General features: G+C 46.1%; 1 protein-coding gene across 1 annotated transcript in view; it reads right to left on the reverse strand.

Annotated features, from left to right (window-relative positions):
- Positions 1-775: 775 nt before the first annotated feature.
- LOC147102385 (heparin cofactor 2-like) overlaps positions 776-26,085 on the reverse strand; it is a 38,222-nt gene continuing 12,912 nt past the window's right edge. The window contains exons 2-4 of the mRNA XM_085964760.1: positions 15,570-15,843; positions 2,936-3,083; positions 776-1,863 (exon numbers count right to left, since the gene is read on the reverse strand). Of these exons, the coding sequence (XP_085820886.1) occupies positions 1,672-1,863; positions 2,936-3,083; positions 15,570-15,843 (614 nt within the window). The 3' untranslated portion in view covers positions 776-1,671. The remainder of the gene's footprint in view (positions 1,864-2,935; positions 3,084-15,569; positions 15,844-26,085) is intronic.

A 26,085-nucleotide genomic window follows, 5' to 3' on the forward strand; every position in this document is an offset into this window, starting at 1 on the left:
ATCAACCCGGTCAACCAAATTTTAATTTAATTTGTTAAGTTTTATTTCAGCTCGTTAAAATCAACTCGAGATTGCCTAAAAGGACCGTTTTTTTCAATCCTCACAGATAATCTCACGTAATTTGTAATGTATTGAACCATGCTGTATTCAGCAAGTTCAAAGTTAAATTAATGTTATGGGGATTAAAATAAAAGAGGGTCTCTTTTAATTTGCTTTTTGGGCTAGAGGAATACAAATGAGTAAATAAAAATGCGCCAATTGTAAAATACAGTGTAGAGCACTGAAAAGGATGTAATATAGAATAACTACTGAACAGAAGATTCTTTTTACCCTCCCTATCTTTGTAACCTCCTACAACCCTCCAAGATCTCTGTGCTCCTCCAATTCTGGCCTCTTGCACACTCCACCATTGGTGGCCGTGCCTTCAGCTGCCTGAGGCCCCAAGCTCTGGAATTTCCTCCCTAAACCTCTCCGCCTCTCTCTCTCTATCCTCCTTTTAAGATGCTCCTTAAAACCTACCTCTTTGACCAAGCTTTTGGTCACCTATCCTAATATCTCCTGCGGCTCGCTATCAAATTTTTGTTTGATAACGCTCCTGTGAAGCGCCTTGGAACGTTTTACTATGTGAAAGGTGCTATATAAATGCAAGTTGTTGTTGTTGTATGCCCACTCCAGTGATCTGTACGATGTTGTCTGATGTCCACTTCTTATACAGTCCACTCCTGTTAATTCAATGTTGTCTTTTGCTTGAAAGAAAAAGGGAATTATCCAGTAGTTCAAATTAAGCAATTTTAATAAAACAGCATATGAGGTGTTTTTGCAATGATTTCAATTCAAATTAACAGAATACTTGAGTTGAGCAACTTTAAATTATGAGGCGTGGACTGTATTCTCTATTTCCTCCTACTTTAACAATTTTATTTCTCATTTTCCTTCATTAAGAAGATGGGTAACTAAAATCAAAATCCGAGCTTGGCCTCGACTAACCACCACTTCTTGGTCTACCATATAAGGAGCTGGGCGCTTTGGGATCTCTCTGTTCCTCCCTCTCTTAGAAGTATCACATGAGAGTGGGGCATTCTCCATTTAAAAGGCCACCTCTTTCGGTGTCCATTTTAAGAGACTGATTGAGTAGAAATATGGACAATGACGGATTGCCACGCAATTGCGATGCCTTATGCGTCACAATATATGCACTGCCCACCCCACCTGAAGCCATGTGATCTCCTGGGAGAGGCGAAAAAACAGATAAAATAGCTTACTCTGCAAAATGAAAAAATGTTTGAATTATATTTGGAAATGTTCAAATGCATATACATGCATAGTGCATTTAGGGGCACTGGGGAGTATGATTAATCACCTGCATTGTCCTGTACAGCAGTGCTGGGATGCAGGTTTGGTTCCCCATTCTGAGTTTCCAATCTCAACCATTCTGGTGTAAAAATGGCCAGGTACCTCCTTTTAAGGTTTGGAAAATAAGAAGCTTCAGCAATGCAGCTACCTGGACATTGCCATCTGTTGTGAATGTAACATGGACATTAAGAATGGACAATGAAAAGTGAACAATTAAGTTGTATGGTGTTTAGTTTGGGAACTCGCTGGGCTCTGTATTTAACATAGTGTGCCTTTACCTCTGCTAGAATTTACATAACCACGTCTGTTGCCTTCTCTCTATTGGTTTAAAGGGTTCATCACTCGCCCCATGAAAAGCAGCGACTGGGTGTGATGCTCAAAGATGAGGAACAGGAACGGACGATCAGCCATAAATTTGGCCTGTGAAGAAAGAGGCATAAACCCAGAAAGCGAGACGGCAGCAACTTCACTTCCTTCTTCATCCACCTTCAGTGCAACATGTTGCTTCAGCTGTGGGACAGAAGGGAAACAAAATATGATGAATACATCATGTGGGCGAGGGTGAAGTCAGCCAGTGTTCGAACTGCATTCTCAGCTCACTGGATAGCCCAGCTGGTGCATATCTCTAACCAGTGAGGAACAGAGCTATCTGGATCAGGGAGGTGCCAGGTTCCTGAATTAACGCTTCTGAATTAACTAAACTCAGCTGGGACAGTGGTAGAACCCCTGGGCTAGGGAGGAGAAAAATTAACTAGGGTTCATCTTCCTCATCATAGAATTATACAGCACAGAAGGAGGCCATTCGGCCCATCGTGCCTCTGCCAGCTCTCTGAAAGAGCTACCAACTAGTCCCACTCCTCTGTTCTTTCCCCATAGCTCTGCCAATTTTTCCTTTTTAAGTATATATCCAATTGCCTTTTTGAAAATTACTATTGAATCTGCTTCCACCACCCAGGTTGTAACAACTGGCTGTGTAAAAAAAAATTCTCCTTAACTCCCCCATAGTTTTTTTTTGCCAATTATTTTAAATCTGTATCCTCTGGTTACCGACCCTCCTGCTAGTGCCTTCTGTTGCAAAGTGCATGCATGTGAATATCGGATGAGGATAGGGTCGGACTTGGCTGTGAACGTCCCCCACTCCCTTCAGCCAAGTAACCTCCCAACACTCATACCCATGTCCATAAGTGAAAGATAGCTACTTGGGCGAGTTAGCGGAGGGCTGCCGCCATCCATACAATCAGAGTGAGTCAGGACCTTGCCATGCAGGGAAGGTTGGGGCAGACTTCCGCCCTGTTGCATCTCATTGGAACACACTCCATCATCATTTACTTTTCCGTGAAACCTGACCAGCACAAACCATCCTACACTTAATAGCCTTCCCCCCCCCCCCCGCCCCGGCCATCGCAGGGGAAACTCGCCCCTCGGTGAATTGAAGCCCTGATGGTGAACTACTTCGTGAGCCCCAGGGTATGGCTATCAGTAGGATTCCTGAGTTGACAAATCACCTCCTCTACTTGGTGGAATTTGCATGCAGCGTTTGTATTGCCAGAACATATGGTGAAAGCACGACGGAAATACTCACTGAACTAACGCGCAGGTTCCCCTGTTCACAAATACCAGACAAATCTGCTTCATTGTGGAAGAGATCCATCACGCCCAGGTCTTGAAACATTTCAATTAAGTCATAGTTGCTATGTAGAGTGAACTTTGGAATATAGACCTCTCTTGTCCTGTGAAATAGCAGGCATAAATCACTCAGACATCAAACACTCATCGAATTTATGCTTTTGGTTAAAATATTTCATTTAATGAAAAAAATACACCATAAAGTTTTAATTTGTTCCTGAACCCTCACTCATCGCACCATCTCGTTTTTTTAAAAATTGCTTTTTTTGGTTCTTCTGTTGTTCTCTGTTCTTCATTGTCAATGTTCTCTGCCCCCTCCCCCACTCCGAAGGCACTGACTCCTTATAGTGGATAAAACTCCATCCGCACCAGGCCCCTTCCGAACCATTGCAAAAGAGGCTGTTATTGATGTCTGTGTCGTGGCAATGTATGAGGCAGTCTGTACATCAATATATCAACCATGCCTAATCGCACCAAGTCCCATTCACCCATCACTCCTGGGCTCGCTGACCTACAGTGGCTCCCGGTTAAGCAACGACTCGATTTTAAAATTCCCATCCTTGTTTTCAAATCCCTCCATGGCCTCGCCCCTCTCTATCTCTGTAATCTCCTCCAGCCCCACAACCCTCTGAGGTATCTGCGCTCCTCCAATTCTGGCCTCTTGAGCATCCACAATTTTAATCGCTCCACCACTGGCGGCCGTGCCTTCAGCCACCTGGGCCCTAAGCTCTGGAATTCCCTCCCTAAACCTCTCCATCTCTCTTCCTCTCTTTCCTCCTTTAAGACGCTCCTTAAAACCTACCTCTTTGACCAAGCTGACCTAATATCTCCTTATGTGGCTCGGTGTCAAATTTTGTTTGATAACGCTCCTGTGAAGCGCCTTGGGACATTTTACTACTTTAAAGGTGCTAAATAAATACATGTTCCAGTCCCCACCAGACATTTACACTTTCCAAGAGGGGTTGCTGGCTAGCAATTAAAAGCCGGAACCTAGGTTGATTTTTTTCCCCCCTCCCTAACCCAGGGAGACTGAGGTCAGTTGTAGCACTTCTGACACGGTGGCATAGTGGTTAGCACTGTTGCCTCACAGCGCCAGGGACCCGGGTTCGAATCCGGCCTCGGGCGACTGTCTGTGTGGAGTTTGCACATTCTCCCCGTGTTTGCGTGGGTTTCCTCCGGGTGCTCCAGTTTCCTCCCACAGTCCAAAGATGTGCGGGTTAGGTTGATTGGCTATGATAAAATTGACCCTTAGTGTTAGGGGGATTAAATACGTGGGGTTACGGGGATCGGGTGGGATATGTGTCGGTGCAGGCTCGATGGGCCGAAATGGCCTCTATCTGCACTGTGGGGTTTCTGTGATTTCTGTGATTTCTATGATTACTGTTTGAAATCAGCTAACTGAGCACAGACCCCGAATCAAAACACTCTTAACAGATTCTTGGCCAAGACCTCAAAACTGTCAAACTCCTTGGGCTGGATTTTCTCAATGGAGACGAGTTGGAGGCGGGACTGCTGCTTGTCGGGTCAATGTCCCGCCGCCATCATCTTCTGGCCAACCAGAGGGATTGTCACCTGATTGACATTGTTAAGCCCGCCCTGCAGGCTCAGCAGGCCAATTAGGGGGGAAGGTGCCATCTGTCAAGACTCCTTGAAAGAAGAATTGTCAGTGTTTGACAGCTCTGTGAAGCTGTCAAACACTGACATTCTCTGTAGTTTGATGAGTCCTTGTGTTCAGGACTCATCAAACCTTTCAACTTTGTAGTTAAGGAGGCATTGGCAGAGATCTGAGAGAAGTTCAACTAACTGGCTTCTTAGCCAGAAATGAGTAAGTTGCGCAGGAACATCTACTGATTAGTAAAAAAGCCATGGATCAGAAACATGTTGTGTGTTAATGTCTCCACCTATTGTATATTTGAAACCAGGGGGTAGTAGCAGTGGGCACAGGATACCATACAACTTACTCAGTTGAGCCACTTATTTAAAAACATCTTTTCAAATAAATGTGTTCTTGGGATGTGAGAGTCGCTGGCAAGCCCGGCATTTATTGGCCCGTCCCTAGTTGCCCTGAGAAGGTGAGCCTTCTCCTTGAATCGCTGCAGTCCTTGTGGTGATGGTGCTCCCACAACAGTGTTGGGGAATTCCACGACGTTGACCCAGCGACGATGAAGGAACAGTGATGTACGTCCAAGTCAGGACGGTGCGTGACTTGGAGGGGGCTCAGAGGTGGTTGGCCTTTTCTTAGACCTCTGCCAAAGAAGCTTCCTCGACACTGCTACTCTTGTCTTCCTTGGTTTGTAGAGCTCACAGGGGAGGGGAGGTACTGTCGAAGTAACCTTGTTGAGTTGCTGTAGGGCAACCTATACACACTGCCGCCACAGTGCGGGGATGAGGGAGTGAATCCAGTTGCAGCGGCACTGATCAAGTGACCTGCTCTATAACTTTGCAGACCTTTCAAAAGAAAAATCCAACATGTCAGCTAATCCAGAACCATTACCTAATGTCTCAATCTTTTGATGTCAGCAGTATACCTGAATCCACGAGTTTTGTTACCCAATTTGGACTGAAAGTCAGATGTGTCCAATAAATAAATCTGCGCCTTATACACTGGATAGTAAATTAAAAATCATGTAGTTCAAAAATACTGTTTTCAGATTTCTAATGCTACTCTGTTTTGTATTCCCCTTTCAGTATCTAATTTTAATGAGATGGTGCCTACATTTCAGTTTCTTGACAGCATCTAGCTGGTGAGTAATCCAGCCTTTGATGTTGTATGAGAAGATTTCAAGAACCAGGCAGCAGAATTCAGCTATAAATAAACTAAAAGAAAAGAAAGATTTTCATTTACATAGCACCTTACCAAGTCTCTCGGAAATATCTCAAAGTGCTTCACGTCATGCGTTACATTGACGTGTTGTGACTGTTATGTAGGCAAACGCGTCACTGGATAAATCTGTCAGCCTCTGGTGACTCCTTATTGAGAAGCAATTATGACAGGCTTAACAATTCCGGATGCTATCAGCTGGTTACAGAGTAAAATATCAGCTCTGAAGGATTGTTGCTCCGGTATTGTAATAAAATGAATATTTGTTATCATGACTTGGTGTTTGCATTCCCTGAGGGAGTTGCATGTTCAGTCAGTAATTCACCCAATAGGTCACAAGTTACCAATTTCTCAATGAGCACGAGATGCTCATCAAGGGTTCAAAAATGTGGAGGCTACCTTTTTGCTGGGGCTCAAGAGAACCAGTCAATTTCTGCAGTCTTAGAAAGGATGCAGAGGAGATTTACTAGAACTCTACCAACAACAACAACTTATATTTATATAGCGCCTTTAACATAGCAAAACGTCCCAAGGCGCTTCACAGGAGCGTTATCAATCAAAATTTGACACTGAGCCACATCTTAGAATCATAGAAAGTTACAGCACGGAAGGAGGCCATTTCGGCCCATCGTGTCCGCGCCGGCCAACAAAGAGCTATCCAGCCTAATCCCACTTCCCAGCTCTTGGTCCGTAGCCCTGCAGGTTAGAGCATCCCAAGTGTACACCCAAGTACTTTTTAAATGTGGTTAGGGTTTCTGCCTCTACCACCCTTTCAGGCAGTGAGTTCCAGACCCCCACCACCCTCTGGGTGAAGAAATTTCCCCTCAAATCCTCTCTAAACCTTCCACCAATTACTTTAAATCTGTGCCCCGTGGTTTTTGACCCCTCTGCTAAGGGAAATAGGTCCTTTCTATCCACTTTATCTATGCCCTTCATAATTTTATACACCTCAATAAGGTCTCCCCTCAGCCTCCTCTGTTCCAAGGAAAACAGACCCAGCCTATCCAGTCTTTCCTCATAGCTAAGATTCTCTACTCCCGGCAACATCCTTGTAAATCTCCTCTGTACCCTCTCTAATGCAATCACATCTTTCCTGTAATGTGGTGACCAGAACTGCACGCAGTACTCTAGCTGAGGCCTAACTAGTGTTTTATACAGTTGACATAAGGAGATATTAGGGTAGATGACCAAAAGCTTGGTCAAAGAGGTAGGTTTTAAGGGGCGTCTTAAAGGAGGAAAGAGAGGTGGAGAGGTTTAGGGAGTAAGTTGCAGGGGAATTCCAGAGCTTAGGGCCGAGGCAGCTGAAGTCATGGCTGCCGATGGTGGAGCGAGTAAAATAGGGGATGCTCAAGAGGCTATAATTGGAGAAGCGCAGAGATCGCGAAGGGTTGTAGAGCTGGAGCAGGTTACAGAGATAGGGATGCGGGACTTCAGTTACGTGGGGAGACTAGATCAAATGAGGTTGTTCTCCTTAGAGCAGAGATGGTTAAGGGGAGATTTAATAGAGGTGTTCAAAATCATGAAGGGTTTTGATAGAGTAAATAAGGATAAACTGCTTCCAGTGGCAGAAGGGTCAGTAACCAGAGGACACAGACGTAAGGGAATTGGCAAAAGAACCAGAGGCGAGATGAGGAGAATTTTTTTTACGCAGTAACTTGTTATGATCTGGAATGCGCTGCCTGAAAGGGTGATGGAAGCAGATTCTATAATAACTTTAAAGGGGAATTGGATACGTACTTGAAGGGGAAAACATTGCAGGACTACGGGAAAAGAGCAGGGGGGAGGGGGGAATGGGACTAATCGGAGAGCTCTTTCAAAGAGCCGGCACAGGCACGACGGGCTGAATGGCAGCCTCCTGCGCTGTATCATTCTATGGTTCTATGATAGGGTTGAGAGTATCAGAAGTTCGCTGTGATCCAGTCAGATGTTTGTTGTGATGGAGCATTCCCAGCAGTTTTTAATTCTCTGTGGTCTCCATAAACCTTGGCACAATTGGCAGCAAGAACACTACAGCTAATGGGGTCAGACTATAATCCCTTTTCAATGGCAGTCATGTGAAAGCAGAGTTCCATGATGCAAAATGTTGGTATTATGTTTTTTTCCTATGGAACTTAAGACTGGCCGGAATACTGAGAGCGCAAGAAGTGTCTTCAGGACATGGTATTGTTTTGAAATAATTCTTTGGGCTAAAAATTGAGGGGAGCGCTAACTTTGCCAGGGCGCTACTGGAAGCGCCCCGCATCCCTCTTGGGGCGCTGCGACGGAATATCGCGGCGCTACATGCTGCAGCACCACACGCTGCGGCACGTCGCGCCACGGTATTGCAGGCCTTCCTCCCCTTCTTAAAGGGGAGGGGTCTTGTGCAGCGCAACCCGGGGCCCAGCTAGGCCTTCCGGGATCGGGAGTGCCGGCAAAAGAGCCCGGCACTCAAGAGAAGTGCTGGGCTCTTGGAGCGCAGCTGGCACTCCGTGGGGTGGGGGGGGGGTGGGATTCAGGAGGCCGGGGACAGGAGCGCAGGCAGGTGCTGGCAGGCGGCCAGCAACAAAAATGGCCGCCCCACACCTCGCCTTTAAATAGTGCCTCTCCGGCCGCAGGTAGGTCCCCCTGACCCCGTCGGACATTGCGTCCGGCGGTAAGTCAGGGAGCGCTCCCAAAGATCGCGGCCAGGGCGCTGCGCACAGCGATGATGTCATCCCCGGCAACGCAGCACCACAGGGCGCTACTGGTTACCGCCGCCACTAACCTCCCGCTGAATTTCACGGGAGGTGTGGGCAGCTCCGCGCCCGGGCGCTAGTTGCTTTGCGCCCTGTTAGCGCCCTCTTAGAGCGCTAACGGGAGGCGCAAAGCAACCAAATGTTTCCCCCTTTGTCTTGTAACTTGGGAAACAAGACACTAAAGTGGAGGTGTAATAGCGCCAGACCATTTAGGTTAACCAGTTTCCCACAGTGCTGTACATTGCCTGTACTTGTATGTTAATAGCTTCAGAAATTCCCTCATGTATTTAGTATGTTAATGCAGGCGAGATTTCAGGATTATTATCTGTGCTCTACTAGCTGATCGATTGAGGATGGCACAGCTATCTGAAAGAAAGAAAGACTTACATTTATATAGCGTCTTCACGACCACCGGACGTCCCAAAGCGCTTTACAGCCAATTAAGTATTTTTTGAAGTGTACTCATTGTTGTAATGTGGGAAACGCGGCAGCCAATTTGCACACAGCAAGCTCCCATAAACAGCAATGTGATAATGACCAGATAATCTGTTTTTGTTATGTTGGTTGAGGGATAATTGTTGGCCCCAGGACACCGGGGTTAAGAACCTACTCTTCTTTGAAATAATGGCCGTGGGATTTTTTACGTCCACCTGAGAGGGCAGACGGGGCCTCGGTTTAACGTCACATCTTTTGGTCTTAATGGTGTCAAAAGCAGTGATATGCTGGAAATTTGTGGATCACTCTATCTGACTGAAAGGTAAATTTGATTAATCCTATGACTACACTTCAAAAAGTGCTTCATTGGCTATAAAGCGCTTTGGGACATCCAGTGGTCGTGAAAGGTGCACTCTCCTCACTAAGACACACACCACCTACCTGAATCCAGAGAGCTTAGACGTAGAGCTATCCCAAGTGTGCGTAGGGATACTGCTGGGGTTTAACAAGCTAAAATCAGGACAGAGTGCTGGTAAATTTCCTGCTGTCAAGCTAGGGCCACCCCATCAGTTAGGGAATTGGCTTGAAAGGTATCTGGAGAAGAATGGGAAGAATCCCAACCCCCCAGTGACCGGTCTACCCCTCCAGGCTCCATTAGTGAGCCAGGCTGACTGGTCAATTATCAACAGTGTTTTGGAGCACTGTGGACCTCCCTGGTGCAGGTTTCAGATTACCAGCTCTACCACAGGACGATCGACTTGGTTCTGAACATCCATTGCCAGACTTTTTATGTTGGAGACACCTGGACTCCAAAGAAACCCGCTTACATGAGGGGCAGAATATCATAAAATGCTATAAAGGGTAAAATCTATGTTTCCCCAATGGCCCATCGTGTAACTGCACTGCCGGGTAGGGTATTGAGCCATACAGAAAAGGGAGGTCCCAGGTTCAATGAAATTACGTTTCATTCATTATCTTGTCTCACAGGTAAAGAATAGCCGCTTGAGCGAGGTATCAGAGGGTTGCTATTCCCCATCGAATTAAGTGTCAGCTTGGCTCAGTAATTGTACTCTAGCCTCTGAGTCAGCAAGGCCAAGTCCCACTCCAGGACCAGAGCGCATACTCTAGGCTAACACTTCAGTCCAGTACTGAGGGAGTACTCGCACCAAGTCCCATTCATCTATCACCCTGTGCTCGCTGACCTACATTGGCTCCCAGTTAAGCAATGCCTCGGTTTTAAAATTCTCATCTTTGTTTTCAAATCTCTCCATGGCCTCGCCCCTCCCTATCACTGTAACCTCTTCCAGCTCCACAACCCCCCGAGATATCTGCGCTCCTCTAATTCTGGACTCTTGAGCATCCCCGATTATAATCGCTCAACCATTGGCGGCTGTGCCTTCTGTTGCCTGCGGCCCTAAGCTCTGGAATTCCCTGCCTAAACCTCTCCGATCACTACTTCGCTTTCCTCCTTTAAGACCCTCCTTAAAACCTACCTCTTTGACCAAGCTTTTGGTCACCTGCCCTAATATCTCCTTATGTGGCTCAGTGTTAAAGTTTGTTTGATAAACGCTCCTGTGAAGCGCCCTGGGACGTTTTACTATGTTAAAGGTGCTGTATAAATACAAGCTGTTGTTGGTGTGCTGCATTAGTTGAAGTGTCTCATCTATTAAACCAAGGTCCTGTCTGCGAGGAATTCTTCCAGTGTGGAGGTCCACATTTATCCCTCAATCAATACCACTAAAATAAATCATCCAATCATTTAATTTGCTGTTGGTAGGACCTCAAGTTTCCTATATAACAACAGTGACTACACTTCAAAAGTAATTCATTAATTGTGAAGCTCATCCTGAGGACAAGAAAAGCACTATATAAATGCAAGTTCAGTCTTTATACTTCCACATCAGTTGCTGTCTTGGGGGAGGGGGCGATCTTGTAAAGAAACACAAGAAGACCTATTGGGCTAATCACATGACTGATTTTAATAGCCAAAGTGTTTCTTTTAAATAGTTCAGGGAACTGAAGTAAAGAATGAAATTGCCTGTAACCATAAGATGAATTGTCTCTCTCTATTGCTCATCCTTTTCAAAAAAAAATGTTTAATAAAATACCTGCTCCTAGCAGCTTGATGTCGGCCTATTAAATTGAGTCCTACATTAGTATCTGTACCATTTTAAAGTAGGTTGTAAATGTTAATTGGGTTTTAAATTTCAATTGACTACTCTAAATTTTAAATGTTAAAATTATAAATTTTTTATTTATCCCTCCACAGGGACCTGCTGCAAACTACCTTACATATGAACAGTCGGGTTATGTGAATCTTTTGCTCTATTTCCACTGTCTCCAATTTTCTCGCGTCCTCTCCTGAAGGTGGTGCCTCGTAGAAATTCATCGTAGTGACAACACGGAATCAGGCTATTCGGCCCAACCAGTCCGCGTTGCCGTTTATCCTCCATGTGAGCAAATAGTTCTAATCAGATTTACCCACCCTGTTCCCATATCCCTTCAACTCCTTTTCCTTTCATCCACCTGTCCACTCTAGTTTCTGCCCACTCTAGTTTCTGCCTCAACCACTAACCTTGGAGGTGAATTCCACAGCCTCATAACTCTCCGTGTAGAGAAGGTTGAGGCCCAGTTCCACAGATTTGCCCATGTATGAATGAGTGCCGACAGACTATGCAAGTCATCAAAGCAGAAGCCAATCCTGCACTCACCCCACATCTGCACAGTGTGATATTTTTGTGCAGTCATTGAATACTGAAAAGGAGGGAAATTCCTGTCCCACCTCCTTAGTCCAGAGATTACATAGGATACACGGCACAGAAACAGGCCAGTCGGCCCAACCAGTCCATGCCAGCGTTTATGCTCCACTCAAGCCTCCTCCCGTCTTTCCTCATCTAAATCTATCAGCATAACCCTCTATTCCCTTCTCCCTCATATGCTTGTCTAGCCTCCCCTTAAATGCATCTATACTATTCGCTTCGACCACTCCCTGTGGTAGCGAGTTCCACATTTTCACCACTCTTTGGGTAAAGAAGTTTCTTCTGAATTCCCTATTGGATTTCTTGGTGACTATCTTATATTGATGGCCTCTAGTTTTGCTCTTCCCCACAAGTGGAAACATTCTCTCTCTATCTACTCTATCAAAATTTTTCATAATTTTAAAGACCTCTATTAAATCATCCCTCAGCCTTTTTTCAAGAGAAAAGAGACCCAGCCTGTTCACCTTTTCCTGATATGTTTACCCTCGCATTTCTGGTATCATCTTTGTAAAGCTTCTCTGCACCTTCTCCAGTGCCTCTATATCCTTTTTATAATATGGCGGCTAGAACTGTACGCAGTACTCCAAGTGTGGTCTAACCAAGGTTCGATACAGGTTTAACATAACTTCCCTACTTTTCAATTCTATTCCTCTAGAAATAAACCCTAGTGCTTGGTTTGCAAGTGGTAAGTGACCTCCCTATTCTTCCTACCAAGATGTAATACCTCACATTTATCTGTGTTGAACTTCATTTGCCAATTATATGCCCATTCTGCAAGTTTATTAATGTCCTCCTGTAATTTGTTGCAGTCCTCCTCAGTATTGACTATCCCCCCCAATTTGGTGTGATCTGCAAAATTAGAAATTGTGTTTTTGATTCCTAAGTTTAATCGTTAATGTAAATTGTGAACAGCTGTGGCCCCAGCACTGATCCTTGTGGAACACCACGACCCACCTTCTGCCGCTCAGATGCTGAGGCCAACTGCAGTGACCTTGGTTGAATTAAGCTATGGTGTTATAGTTTAGTGCAACCTAGGAGCATAGGAATAGGAGGAGGCCATTCAGCCCCTTGAGTCTGTTCCACCATTCAATTAGATCACGGCTGATCTGTATCTTAACTCCATCTAACCGCCTTGGTTCCATATCCCTTAATACCCTTGCCAAACAAAAATCTATCAATCTCAGTTTTGGAATTTTCAATTGACCCCCTGCCTCAACAGCTTTTTGGGGAGAGAGTTCCAGATTTCCACTACCCTTTGTGTGAAGAAGTGCTTCCTGACATCACCCCTGAACGGCTCTAATTTTAAGGTTATGCCCCCTTTTTCTGGACTCTCCCATCGGAGGAAATAGTTTCGCTCTACCTACCCTATCAAATCCTTTAATCATCTTAAACACCTACTGCTTGAACCACATATTAAAACAATGGTTAAAAGGTTTGGTTCAGGTACAGTATAGAGCTCCCCACGGAGATGGACAGGATCTGATAACTAGTGAAGGATATTCACATCAGCAGAGGAGAGAGGAGGTGTGGGGAAGAGAAAAACATACCAATTAAGGGCTACATTTTCAGACAAGTGACTGAGATTGGCTGCAAAATTAAGCCCGAATACAGACATTGTGTTCCTCTAACGCTGCTCTGCAGTTAGGTCACCATAAACTTCCCGAACCCGTACTTTAACTTGATTATCAGAACCGCTTAAGAGCTCAGGTGTCAGCCGTGGCTCAGTGGGCAGCACACTCGCCTCCGAGTCAGAAGGTCATGGGTTCAAGTTCCATCCCAGGGACTTGAGCACAAAATCTAGGCTGACACTCCAGTGCAGTGCTGAGGGAGTGCTGCACTGCCGGAGGTGCGGTCTTTCAGATGAGACGTTAAACCGCGGCCCCGTCTGCTCTTTTAGGTGGACATAAAAGATCCCATGGCCACTATTTTGAAGAAGAGCGGGGGAGTTATCCCCGGTGTCCTGGCCAATATTTATCCCTCAATCAGCATCACAAAAAACAGATTATCTGCTCATTATCACATTGCTGTCTGTGGGAGCTTGCTGTGTGCAAATTGGCTGCTGTGTTTCCTACATTACAGCAGGTGACTACTTCAAAAGTACTTCATTGGCTGTAAAGCGCTTTGAGACATCCGGTGGTCGTGAAAGGCGCTACAGAAATGCAAGTCTTTCTTTCTTTCTTTCTCACTTTCCCCACCCCTCTCTCATCTCCATCCATTTGTCTCTGGGTAAGACAATCCAATTATAAATCATATATAAGTGCACCGCACCAAACCTCCAGTACCACTGAGAGATTGTGAGGATAATGGGTGTGGGGATTGGAAAGCTAACAGCAACACTGTTCGCACTGCCCTTTAAAGGTTAGGAGTGAGGCGTATTGGGCTGGATTTTTACTGCTGCCGATAACTAGAAACGTGTTGGCAGCAGCAGGTTTAAGGTTTTCAATCTTGTAGCTGGCGTGAGCGTAAATCCTTCCACCGTTGGGAATTGGGTTCAAATCGAGCTCAGACCGATGAAATTGTTCTTGCCATGGAGGGAGTGCAGCGAAGATTCACCAGGCTGATACCTGGGATGGCAGGAATGACGTATGAGGAGAGATTGGGTCGATTGGGCTTGTACTCACTGGAGTTTAGAAGAATGAGAGGGGATCTCATTGAAACTTATAAAATTCTAACAGGACTAGACAGACTAGATGCAGGAAGGATGTTCCCGATGGCGGAGGAGTCCAGAACCAGGGGTCACAGTCTAAGGATAAGGGGTAAGCCATTTAGGACAGAGATGAGGAGGAATTTCTTCACCCAGAGAGTGGTGAACCTGTGGAATTCTCTACCAAAGAAGGCAGTAGAGGCCAATTCATTAAATATATTCAAGAAGGAGTTAGATATATTTCTTAAGGCTAAAGGGATCAAGGGATATGGGGAGAAGGCAGGAACAGGGTACTGAATTTGGATGATCAGCCATGATCTCATTGAATGGCGGAGTAGGCCCAAGGGGCCGAACGGCCTACTCCTGCTCCTATCTTCTATGTTTCTATGTTTCTATGTAAATGCAAGTCACTCATTGAAAGCTGCAGGGCACCTCAGTACCTGAATTTGGCCAGTTCCTAGGTGCTGTGATTTAAAACTAATCATGATTGGCAATTTCGCTCATAGAGACCATGAGGGTGGCTGGGCGAGAGAAACAGAAATGGGATAGAGCGAGGTGAGGTTGGGCATGAAGTACGCCAGTAGGGCACAGTAAAGGGAGCTTCAACCTACATCCAGCCTATCGTGTGGTTAACCTAGCTGAGAAAGAAAGACTTGCATTTCTATAGCGCCTTTCACGACCTCAGGACCTCCCAAAGTGTTTTACAATCAATCAAGTACTTTTTGAATCGTAGTCACTGTTGTAATGTGGGAAACGCAGCAGCTAATTTGCGCACAGCAAGCTCCCTTAAACAGCAAGGCGATAATGACCAGATAATCTGTTTTGATTGAGGGATAAATATTGGCCTGGGCACTAGGGAGAACTCCCCTGCTCTTCTTCAAAAAAGTGCCGTGCAATCTTTTATGTCCATCTGAGAGAGCAGACGGGGCCTCGGTTTAAGTGCACCAAGGATGCAAAAAGTGAAATATATTCCATCCCCCGGCATTGTTATTCCTCCGTTTATGAGTTCAAAATATGCACCAGCCTCCCAGGGGGAAAAAAAAAGGTCTCTGGAATCATCTGGAAAGTATAAACTTGCAGATACACGCACGGACACACAGATACATGAATGTCCCATTTTCTCAGTTATTAACATAGATCGTTTCGGGGAACAGACAATTGATGAGATCATTTAAAGAGAGTGCACTTTGAATGCATCCTGAACGCTGCCACGCTACCTGTTGGTCATGCCCTTGAGCCAGTTGTCAACCATTTCCCAGCTGAGTTCCCTCTCAATGTGCCTCAGGCCAGAGGTTTTGTAGGGGACTACGACCAGCATGCTGGCGTTGGCGCTGTAGGGGAGGCTGATGACGTCGCACTCGTGGGCGTGATCCGTGGTGGCAAGCATGGTCGCTCTGACGTACATCATCGGCACCTTCACCGCCGCCGCCTTGCCGGTGTGGAAATGGAGCATGGCGGTCTTGCTTTTAATAAATTTATGCTCCCACGAGCCTGCAAACAGAATGGATTTGCAGAGTAATAACAGAGTCTTGTACCATTGCACTGCGAGCTAAGATTGATGACAGCACCAAGGATGATAACGCTGTGGAAAATGATCGCATTAGTTACTGCAATGATCCAGATGATAGTCGAGATGTCTCAAAGCGCTTATAGTGTTCAAAAGAAACGGCTCGAGTTGCCATTACAATCGCAGCAGCCCATAAGCGTTTTTGAATTGTTTTGTGATACAAACCCCACCCCCCCCCCAATATTTGCACTATCAGAAGTACAGTTCTTGGTTGCATTAAGGTCCCTGCTTGGTGTTTTTTTTCCAAGTAAAAAGGAAGGCCCGTAGGGAAAAAGCGAGGGGATTGGGGCCAATAGGCTAGCTCTTTCAAAGAGCCAGCACAGGTACGATGGGCCGTGTTATAAATCTCATCATCATGAAGAAACGACTCATGAAATAACACTGGACAGCCAGCTGGTGGCGCCGTCCAAGGAGTATAAATACTCAGGCGTGGGCCCAGCTTGCCCAGGGATATTTTGTAAAACAGGAACTAGTGAAGGACAACTAGACCTCCATGTTTTGAAACAAGTTGATTAAAGCCTTGCTTTATACTCGAACCAAGTGCGTAGTGAGTTTTATTACATCAACCCCCTTGTGCGCTGTGTGATTCTAATTTTTTCTACATTTTCTCCAGTCCTATCCTGAAAGCTGGCAGCTCCCACAATGTCTCGGGGCACTAACAGCTCCCCAGTAACCGGATCCCGTCCCCGCCCCATCTCCAGACACTTTGTAGTCGGCGTCGCTGGATAGCAAGCAGGGGGTGGGAATTCTAACTCACAATTTTCACCGACATAGTCTGGGGACGTTGAGCAGCCAATTATTATCTCACTAAGGTCAGCTAATTCAGCACAGAGCTGGACATTGAACCTGGGGGGGTGGGGGGGGGGGTGGGTGGGAGTAGGGTCAGCCATGGCTCAGTGGGCAGCACCCTCGCCTCTGAGTCAGAAGGTTGTGGGTTCACAGTCCCACTCCAGAGACTTGAGCACAAAAATCTAGGCTGACACTCCAGTGCAGTGCTGAGGGAGTGCTGCACTGTCGGAGGTGCCGTCTTTCAGATGAGATATTAAACCAAGGCCGCATTTGCTCTGTCAGGTGGGCATAAAAGATCCAATGGTGCTATTTCAGATTATAGAAACATAGAAACATAGAAGATAGGAGCAGGAGTAGGCCATTCGACCCCTCGAGCCTGCTCCGCCATTCAATGAGATCATGGCTGATCATCCAAATTCAGTACCCTGTCCCTGCCTTCTCCCCATATCCCTTGATCCCTTTAGCCTTAAGAAATATATCCAACTCCTTCTTGAATATATTTAATGAATTGGCCTCCACTGCCTTCTTTGGCAGAGAATTCCACAGGTTCACCACTCTCTGGGTGAAGAAATTCCTCCTCATCTCTGTCCTAAATGGCTTACCCCTTATCCTTAGACTGTGACCCCTGGTTCTGGACTCCCCGACCATCGGGAACATCCTTCCAGCATCTAGTCTGTCCAGTCCTGTTAGAATTTTATAAGTTTCGATGAGATCTATTCTCATTCTTCTAAACTCCAGCGAGCACAAGCCCAATCGACCCAATCTCTCCTCATACGTCATTCCTGCCATCCCAGGTATCAGCCTGGTCATTATCACTTTGCTGTTTGTGGGAGCATGCTGTGCGCAAATTGGATGCAATGTTTCCTACAGTGCCTACAAAAGTACTTCATTGGTTGTAAAGCGCTTTGGGAAATCCTGAGGTTTTTCTTTTTCCTGATCTGTGTGCCTCAGTCTACCCACTGAACCATCAAGGAAGCAGGCTAAAAATATTTTTTTAAAGAAATCGTTTCAGAACTATTCTGTGGTTCTGGCACATAAATACGTATCTTATTGCAATCGGCATGATTAACGTTCAGGAAACAATTGCTGCAAATGTTTACATGATGGCAGTGTGGGTGGTGTCTTGTTTCGAAAGTTGCTGACAAGTCAGTAGGTCTGAGAGAGGGTGCAGAGCAGAAGTGCCAGAATTCTAAGAGGGATGAGGGACTTCAGTTATGTGGAGAGACCAGAGAAGCTGGGACTGTTCCCCTTAGAGCAGAGAAGGTTAAGGGAAGATTTAATAGAGGCGTTCAAAATTACGAGCGGTTTTGATAGAGTAGATAAGGAGAAACTGTTTCCGGTGGGGTGGCTGAAGGGTTGGTAATCAGAGGACACAGATTTTAAGATTATTGGTGAAAGAATCAAAGGGGGAGATAAGGAGAAATTTATTTAATGCAGTGAGTAGTAATGATCTGGAATGCGTTGCCTGAAAGGGTGGTGTAAGCAGGTTTAATAATAACTTTCAAAAGGAAATTGGATATATACTTGAAAAGGAACATTTTTTTTTGCAGGGCTGTGGGGAAAGAGCAGGAGAGCGGGACTAATTGGAGAGCTCTTCCAAAGAGGTGGCACAGGTACGATGGGCCGATTGGCCTCTTTCTGTGCTGTCTGATTCTATGAGGGTTTGAACGTGTTCTGTAAATGTTGTGAACAGGTTACCTCAGAACAGCAGGCAAACTGAGAATATCACCGGTTTACACCCGATGAAAACAAGGGGCTACTGTACTGGGACAAAACGTTTGAAAGAAATTTGCCACCCAAGAATTCTGTGAAATCTACTGTTGTGGGACACTCTGCCAGCTGTTTCCTGCCTCTTATCTTGTTGCTCTTAAATCTCCTCTTGCTTTTTTAAAACATTCATGCCTTGAAATTACACTGTGGGAATATTAATGCTTCAGGTGATCCCACACAATCCCTCTGCCTGCTATTCTCCCAGCGCTGAAGCCTCTGTTAAAACAGCAAACAATGGAACTGCAGACCGATGTGGTTTTTGTGTGTGGAAGCTAATAGTCGTGCAGCGCACAACATCAAGATATTGGAGTCAAAAAGAAAGACTTGCATTTATATAGCGCCTTTCACGAGCACCGGACGTCTCACAGTGCTTTACAGCCAATTAAATACTTTCTGAAGTGTAGTCACTGTTGTAATGTAGGAAACGCGGTAGCTAATTTGCACACAGCAAGCTCCCACAAACAGCAATGTGATAATCTGTTTTTTTAGTGATGTTGATTATGGGATAAATATTGGCCAGGACACCAGAGATAACTCCCCTGCTCTTCTTCCTAAATAGTGCCGTGGGATCTTTTACATCCACCTGAGAGAGCAGACGGGGCCTCGGTTTAACATCTCCTCCAAAAGACAGCACCTCTGACAGTGCAGCACTCCCTCAGCACTACCCTGGAGCGTCAGCCTAGATTTTCATGCTCAAGTCTCTGGCGTGGCGACTTGAACCCACAACCTTCTTCGACTACAAGAGACAAGGGTGCTACCCACTGAGCCACAGCTGACACAAAGAAAAATAAGCTCTTCCGTGGACCCACTGCTTGACGGCCTTACTGAGCCCTGCAGACCAGGAGGCCCCAGATCCTGGGCTGCAGGGTCTATGCTGAATTAGCTGTGTTCAGCCTGGGGCACCACAGTTAGCCTTTAGTGCTCTTCGACTCGGGAAGGAGAAGAAGAAAAAGGATCAGGATTCCTGCTGCTGATCGTTCTTTCCTTATGGAAGCAGTGGATGGATGTGGCAACACGATTGGGCACCAATACTGCATTGGGAGTGCCAGCCTAGATTTTGAACTTATGGAAGTGGGAATTGGAACCCACAAACGTCTGAGTTCAGAGACACCTAATTAAGGTTCCAGAACTGGTGATGCTTTTATTTATTCATTCATTGGCTGTGGGCGTCGCTGGCAAGGCCAGCGTTTATTGCCCATCGCCGATTGCCCTTACTGAAATGTTTCCCAGCAAAAGTCCATGCCTTTGGGAGAGAAGGAAATTAAATTGGAGATTAAAAAAAGAAAAAATGTTTTCAAAGTTACACTTTGTCCCCCATCTCGAGTTTATCAGAGACAGCACATAAATATATTGCAGTAACATCTGTGAAATTTGGACCCTGTCCAACAGTAATATATGATTAGAATTTTCCATGTTTCTCAGATTACACTATAAACAGATACGTTCGATGTGCCGCTGCCTTGTTCTCTACACCCATGTCCGTGTTTCTGGAAATAGCACTTTGTTTTAATTCCTCCCATTTGATGGCCCCCCTCTAGATAACATCGCACTGCGGCTGGAAGTGGCCCAGTAACGCGGATTGTAGACAGTGTGTCTCACAACAAGAATGAAGCAAGGCCGAGTGTCAGAACCTGCGCTTGTCCTTTAGACTAAGTTAAGCCAGTTCCTCTGCTGGTGAACGCAATGCGAAACTGAACCATGGGGACCAGTGCCATTTAAGTTGGATATCAAGCACTCCCCAAGTGTCAGGAAGAGACACTGTGAACCACACTTCTGCATTCCCTAATGGACATTACGACAACAGCAACAACAATTTACATTTAGGTCACACCTTTAGCGTAGTAAAGCATCCCAAGGCGCTTCACAGGAACGTAATCGGACAAAACGATTGACACAGAACCAAAGAAGGTGACATTAGGACAGGCGACTAAAGAGGTCAAAGAGGTAGGTTTAAAGGTCGCAAGGCACTTGACAGGAGCGTAATCAGACAAACATTGACACCGAGCCAAAGAAAGGAATATTTGGAGTGGGGTCAAAGAGGTAGGTTTTACGGAGCATCTTAAAGGAGGAAAGAGAGGTGGAAAGGCGGAGTGGTTTAGGGAGGGTATGCCAGAGCTTCGGGCCTGGAAAGCTGAAGGCACGGCCGCCAACGGTGGGGTGAAGGGAATGGGGGCACACATAGGAGATCAGAATTGCAGGAATGCACAGTTCTCAGAGGGTTATAGGACTGACGGAGGTTACAGAAATATGGAGGGGTGAGGCCATGAAGAGATTTAAACACAAGGATGGGAATTTTAGATTTGAGGCATTCAGGGACCGGGAGCCGATGTAGCTCAGTGAGCACAGGGGTGGTGGGTGAACAAGACTTGGTGCAGGTTAGGATACGGGCAGCAGAGTTGAGCTCAAGTTTACGGAGGGTGGAGGCTAGGAGGCCGGCCATGAGCGCGTTGGAACTGTCGAGTCTGGAGGTAACAAAAGCGTGGATGAGGGTTTCAGCAGCCGATGGGCTGAGGCAGGGGCGGAGACGGGCGATGTTACGGAGGTGGGAGTAGACGGTCTTTGCAATGATCCCAGCCCCCATTTAGATCTCCTTGTACTACCCATCCATACCTGCCCAATAGTGCAGGCAGGCACTGGCCTATTTCCAGTCTTCCACCATTGCTTCTGGAGAGCCTGAGATGACTCCTACTTTATTGTTTCTACTACGCCCTCACCCCTCCTCATTCCTTTCCCTGTGGGTAAAATGTCTGGCTTCTGCTTGGCATTTGATTCATTGCAAACATAGCCTCATGCACTGCCATGGGGCACAACATGTTGACACACTAATATACCATCATAATACTTGGAAATGTCACACGCTCCACAGTGCAATACATTTACTATGGATCCGGCAACCTTGCTGCATGAAAATGTTCCTGCTTTTTTAATAATGGGACGTAATTTGCTGTGGCAGGGCATCTAATGGCATCTGCCATTAGTTAGACTTGCCCTTGCACGTTTAGTGTTTTTTATAACATTTTCTTTTTGGCATGGCAAGTTGCTGAAAGTGCGAGCTGATACCGTCGCAGCGAGGGAAACACAACATCTGGGACCTGAGTGGACAGGGCAACTGTGTAACTCCTTAATCAATTGGATTGTGAAATTAACAATGCAAGGGCTGAGAAGGAAGTGTAAATGGGAGTGGGTGAATTCAATGTCAAATCAGATACAGAGAGAGAAATAGAGAGAGGGAAAGAAAGATTGGATTAAGAGAGAGAGAAAAAAGACAGAAAGGAAAAGGTAGGGGCCAAATTAAAAAACAGAACCACAAGGGTAATAATCTCTGGATTACTACCTGAGCCATGAGCAAATTTGGCTAGGGTAAATAAAATCAGAGAGTTAAATGCGTGGCTCAAAGACTGGTGTGGGAGAAATGGGTTTTGCTTCTTGGGACACTGGCACAAGTACTGGGACAGGAGCGAGCTGTTCCGTTGGGACGGACTTCACTTGGCCAGTGCTGGGACTAGAATCCTGGCGAATCGAATAACTAGGGCTGTAGCGAGGGCTTTAAACTAATTAGTGGGGGGGAGGTTTCAAGAGAGCGAAAAATAAAAATGTCAGCGGAGAAGGCAATAGAGCAAGGTAGCAGTAGGGGAATTAAAAACCAGAGCGTGTCAGGAAGGGACAGAATGTATATAAAGATAAAGGTAAAGTAGTAAAGGGGGTAAAAGCAGGAATAAATTGTCACAAAACATATTTAAAAGTTCTTTATCTGAATGCACGCAGCATTCGTAACAAAATAGACGAGTTGACGGTACAAATAACTACACATGGGTATTGTTCGATCCGTGATTCTGAGAGTATGATGTTTTTCAATAACCACACGGATGCTGTAACTTAACAATCAACAGGTATTTACTGGAGTAGGGTAGTGTCAAGACTGGGGTACAGAGGCATGCTCAAGGCTTATATACAGGTGTGGTCACTGCCGGTACTACAGTATACAGGAGCTGTAAAAGTAGTTCTCTCTTAAAGGTACATACACTACAATTCCTCCCCTTTTAGATTAGTAGTACCCATAATATTCAAATAACAATTAACACTTTAACAGGTACATTAAACAACAATAGTCCATTTATAGATTCAGTCTTTGGGGCGGCTTCCTGATCCTTTCGGGATAGCGCCTTTCCTGAGGTTCTTGTTCTTGGTGCGGAGATGATTCTGACCCCTTTTCATCGGTTCGTTCATCGGGTTCCACTGCTACTGGTTCGGAGGTAGATGCTACCGGTGTGTCGGGTTCATCCCCAGGTACGCAAGACATGGGGTTAACTCGTTCCTGTGACGCTAAGATCTGATCAACGTGGCGTCTCACAATGTTCTCCCCGACATCCACTGTGTACATTAATGGCCCCTGCCGTGTGCATATCGTTCCAGGTTGCCATTTCTCTGTTCGGTAGTCACGGACCAAGACTGGTTGTCCTACATTGAAGCTCCTTGTCGGCTTCTCATTGATGTGCTGGAATTGTTTATCCTCAACATTTCTTCGCACATTTGGTCTAAGCAAGTCCAGACGAGGTCGCAACCTTCGGTTAAAGAACATTATGGTCGGGGTCTGGTTGGTCACTGCATGTGTCGCGTTTCGGTAGGCTAATAAGAAATTGTCCACCTTATGCTGTAGTGGAATTTCTTTGTCGCACATGGCCTTTATCGCCTTCTTAAAGGTTTGTACGAACCTCTCAGCCAATCCATTTGTGGCTGGATGATACGGGGCGGATGTGTAATGCCTTACCCCATTCCTTCTCATAAATTTTCGAAACTCTTCGGACACAAACTGTGGTCCATTATCAGAGCAAATCTGCTCTGGCAAGCCGTTTCTGGCAAATATGGTCCGTAGGACTGCAATCGTTTTCTCTGTAGTGGTTGAGGACATTTTTATCACCTCAGGCCACTTCGAATGAGCATCCACTGCTATTAAGAACATTGAGTCCATGAATGGACCAGCAAAATCAATATGCACCCGTTGCCATGGAGAGGAGGGCCACTCCCATGGGTGTAGAGGGGCCTGTGGTGGTGCATTTTGGACCTTCTGGCATTCTGAGCAGCTCTTGGTTAGGTCTTCGATTTGTTGATCGATTCCCGGCCACCACACATAAGCCCTAGCAAGGCTTTTCATTTTCACTCCCCCCAGATGACCTTCATGTAGCTCATTTAGCACTCTCTCCCTTAACTTGGGTGGAATCACCACTCTGGATCCACACATCACTGTCCCCTGGCATAGTGACAGCTGTTCTCTTCTGGATGAGAATGCTGGCAAAAGTGAGTCGCCATGTGTTGGCCATCCCCTCACCGTCAAATCATACACCCGAGACAGCGTCGGATCATTGCGGGTCTCCTTCTCTATATCCGCGTTCGTTACTGGCAACCGTTCAATTATTGACGAATAAAATATCTCGATAGGGTCCACTGCTGGTGCTTCCTCCACAGTAGGCAGTGGCAGGCGCGATAGCCCATCAGCGTTTCCATGCTGTTTCGTGCCTTTATATTCTATTTCATATTGATTCGCCCCTAGAAACAGGGACCATCTTTGTAACCGTTGTGCAGTCATCACTGGAACGCCCTTCTTAGGATTAAAGATGGAGACAAGTGGTTGGTGGTCAGTCAGCAAGGTGAACTTCTGCCCATGCAGATAGTGGTTGAATTTTTTTACTCCCCATACTAGGCTGAGGGCCTCCCTGTCAATCTGGGCGTAGTTGCGCTCGGCTGAGGTTAGTGACCGAGACGCAAGGGCTACTGGCCTCTCCAACCCGTCTGGGAATTTGTGCGACAGCACCGCTCCAATACCATAGGGTGATGCATCACATGCCAACCGAATTGGTAGTGCTGGGTTGAAATGGGCCAACACCTCTTTAGATGTGATCAATTCTTTACACTTCTGGAAAGCTCATCTACGTTCGTCATTCCACTTCCATGGTACCCCTGTTTGCAGTAGGGTGTTCAGTGGGTGTAATACCGTGGACAAATTTGGTAAGAACTTATGGTAGTAGTTTACCAGCCCGAGGAACGACCTCAGTTGTGACACATTTTCCGGTGCTGGAGCCTTGACTACTGCCTCAATCTTTTCAGGGGACTTATGTAACCCCTCTTCATCGATGACGTGGCCACAATACGAGATCTGCTTCTGGAAAAACTCGCACTTGTGGCGATTAGCTCGTAGCCCATACTCCTTTAATCTGGTGAGCACCTTCTCCAAGTTGGCGAGGTGATCACTGTCATTTTCGCCCGTGACCAGGATGTCGTCCAAATAACACTGGGTCCCTGGAATCCCTTGCAGGACTTGATCCATCGCCCTTTGCCAAATAGCCGGAGCTGATGCTACCCCGAACACCAGCCGGTTGTATTGATAGAGACCTTTATGAGTGTTAATCGTAAGGTATTGTTTCGAGGCTTCTTCTACCTCCATTTGCAAGTACGCCTGGGCTCGATCAATTTTGGTGAAGCGTTTACCTCCAGATAGCGAGGCGAAAATATCCTCAATTCGTGGAAGCGGATATTGTACTGTGTGAAGGACTGGGTTCACTGTCACCTTAAAATCCCCACAGATGCGGACCTTCTTTGGTTCCCCAGGCGTGTTACTCAACGACCTCTTCATTACAGGAACGATGGGTGTAGCCCACTCGCTCCAGTCTACTTTGGACAGTACTCCTGAACGTTCCAACCCTTCCAGCTCTGCTTCGACAGCTGGTCTGATCGCATAAGGCACTGGTCTGCCCTTAAGAAACTTTGGGCTTGCATTTTCCTCTATTTTAATCGTTGCTGTTATGCCTTTTAGTGTTCTGAGTCCCTCCTGGAACACTTCTTTTGCGTCAGTTAGCATTTTTGACAGTCGTCCAGTTGTGACGTCGTCATCCTTTTTGGCCTCAACCTTCAGTGCCTGTATGGATGCCAATCTAATTGTATCTTCCGGATCCATTCACGTCCTAGCAGTGGTGGTCCTCCATCTGGCAATACATATATGTCCATTTTAGGTGTTTCCTGGCCTTTATATATCACTTTCACCCTTATTTTTCCTTTGGGGTAGACTTTTTGCCCCGTGTACGTCTTCAAGACAATCTCTGTAGCTTTCAAGGGTATATGTGAAAATAGCCACTTGCAGTCCCTTTGGTTTATAACTGTTAGGGCTGATCCTGTGTCCAATTCCATTTTCACTTGGACTCCGTCTATCTTGAGTGTAACCCAGATAGTCTGGTGATCCTCCATTTTGGTTACCTTATGTAGTTTCAGACAACCCAGCTCCTTGCTTCCGGAGTCTGTGTCACTTTTCTGTTCGTCTGAACTACTGTCCATCACCTTGTGTACCTTTTTGTACTTCTCCTGTGGAGATTTCTTACTGTTGGTTTTCTTCCTAGACCTGCAGACTCTTGCTATGTGTCCTGCTTTTCCACACTGTCTGCACACTTGGTTCTTGAACCAACAATCCTTCTGGTCATGTGTTGTTCTGCCGCAGCGATAGCACTTCCCTGTTCCATAGGACATTTCATTGGTGCCATATTCTTGCGGTCTCCGTTGTATCTCTGCAGCGCCCCTTGCGGCTGCTTCGTGTGATACTGCCATACTGAAAGCCTTGTCCA

The sequence above is a fragment of the Somniosus microcephalus genome, chromosome 22 (assembly GCF_052327205.1).
Source record: "Somniosus microcephalus isolate GS21.2 chromosome 22, FLI_Smic_1.0, whole genome shotgun sequence".
Lineage (NCBI taxonomy): Eukaryota > Metazoa > Chordata > Chondrichthyes > Squaliformes > Somniosidae > Somniosus > Somniosus microcephalus.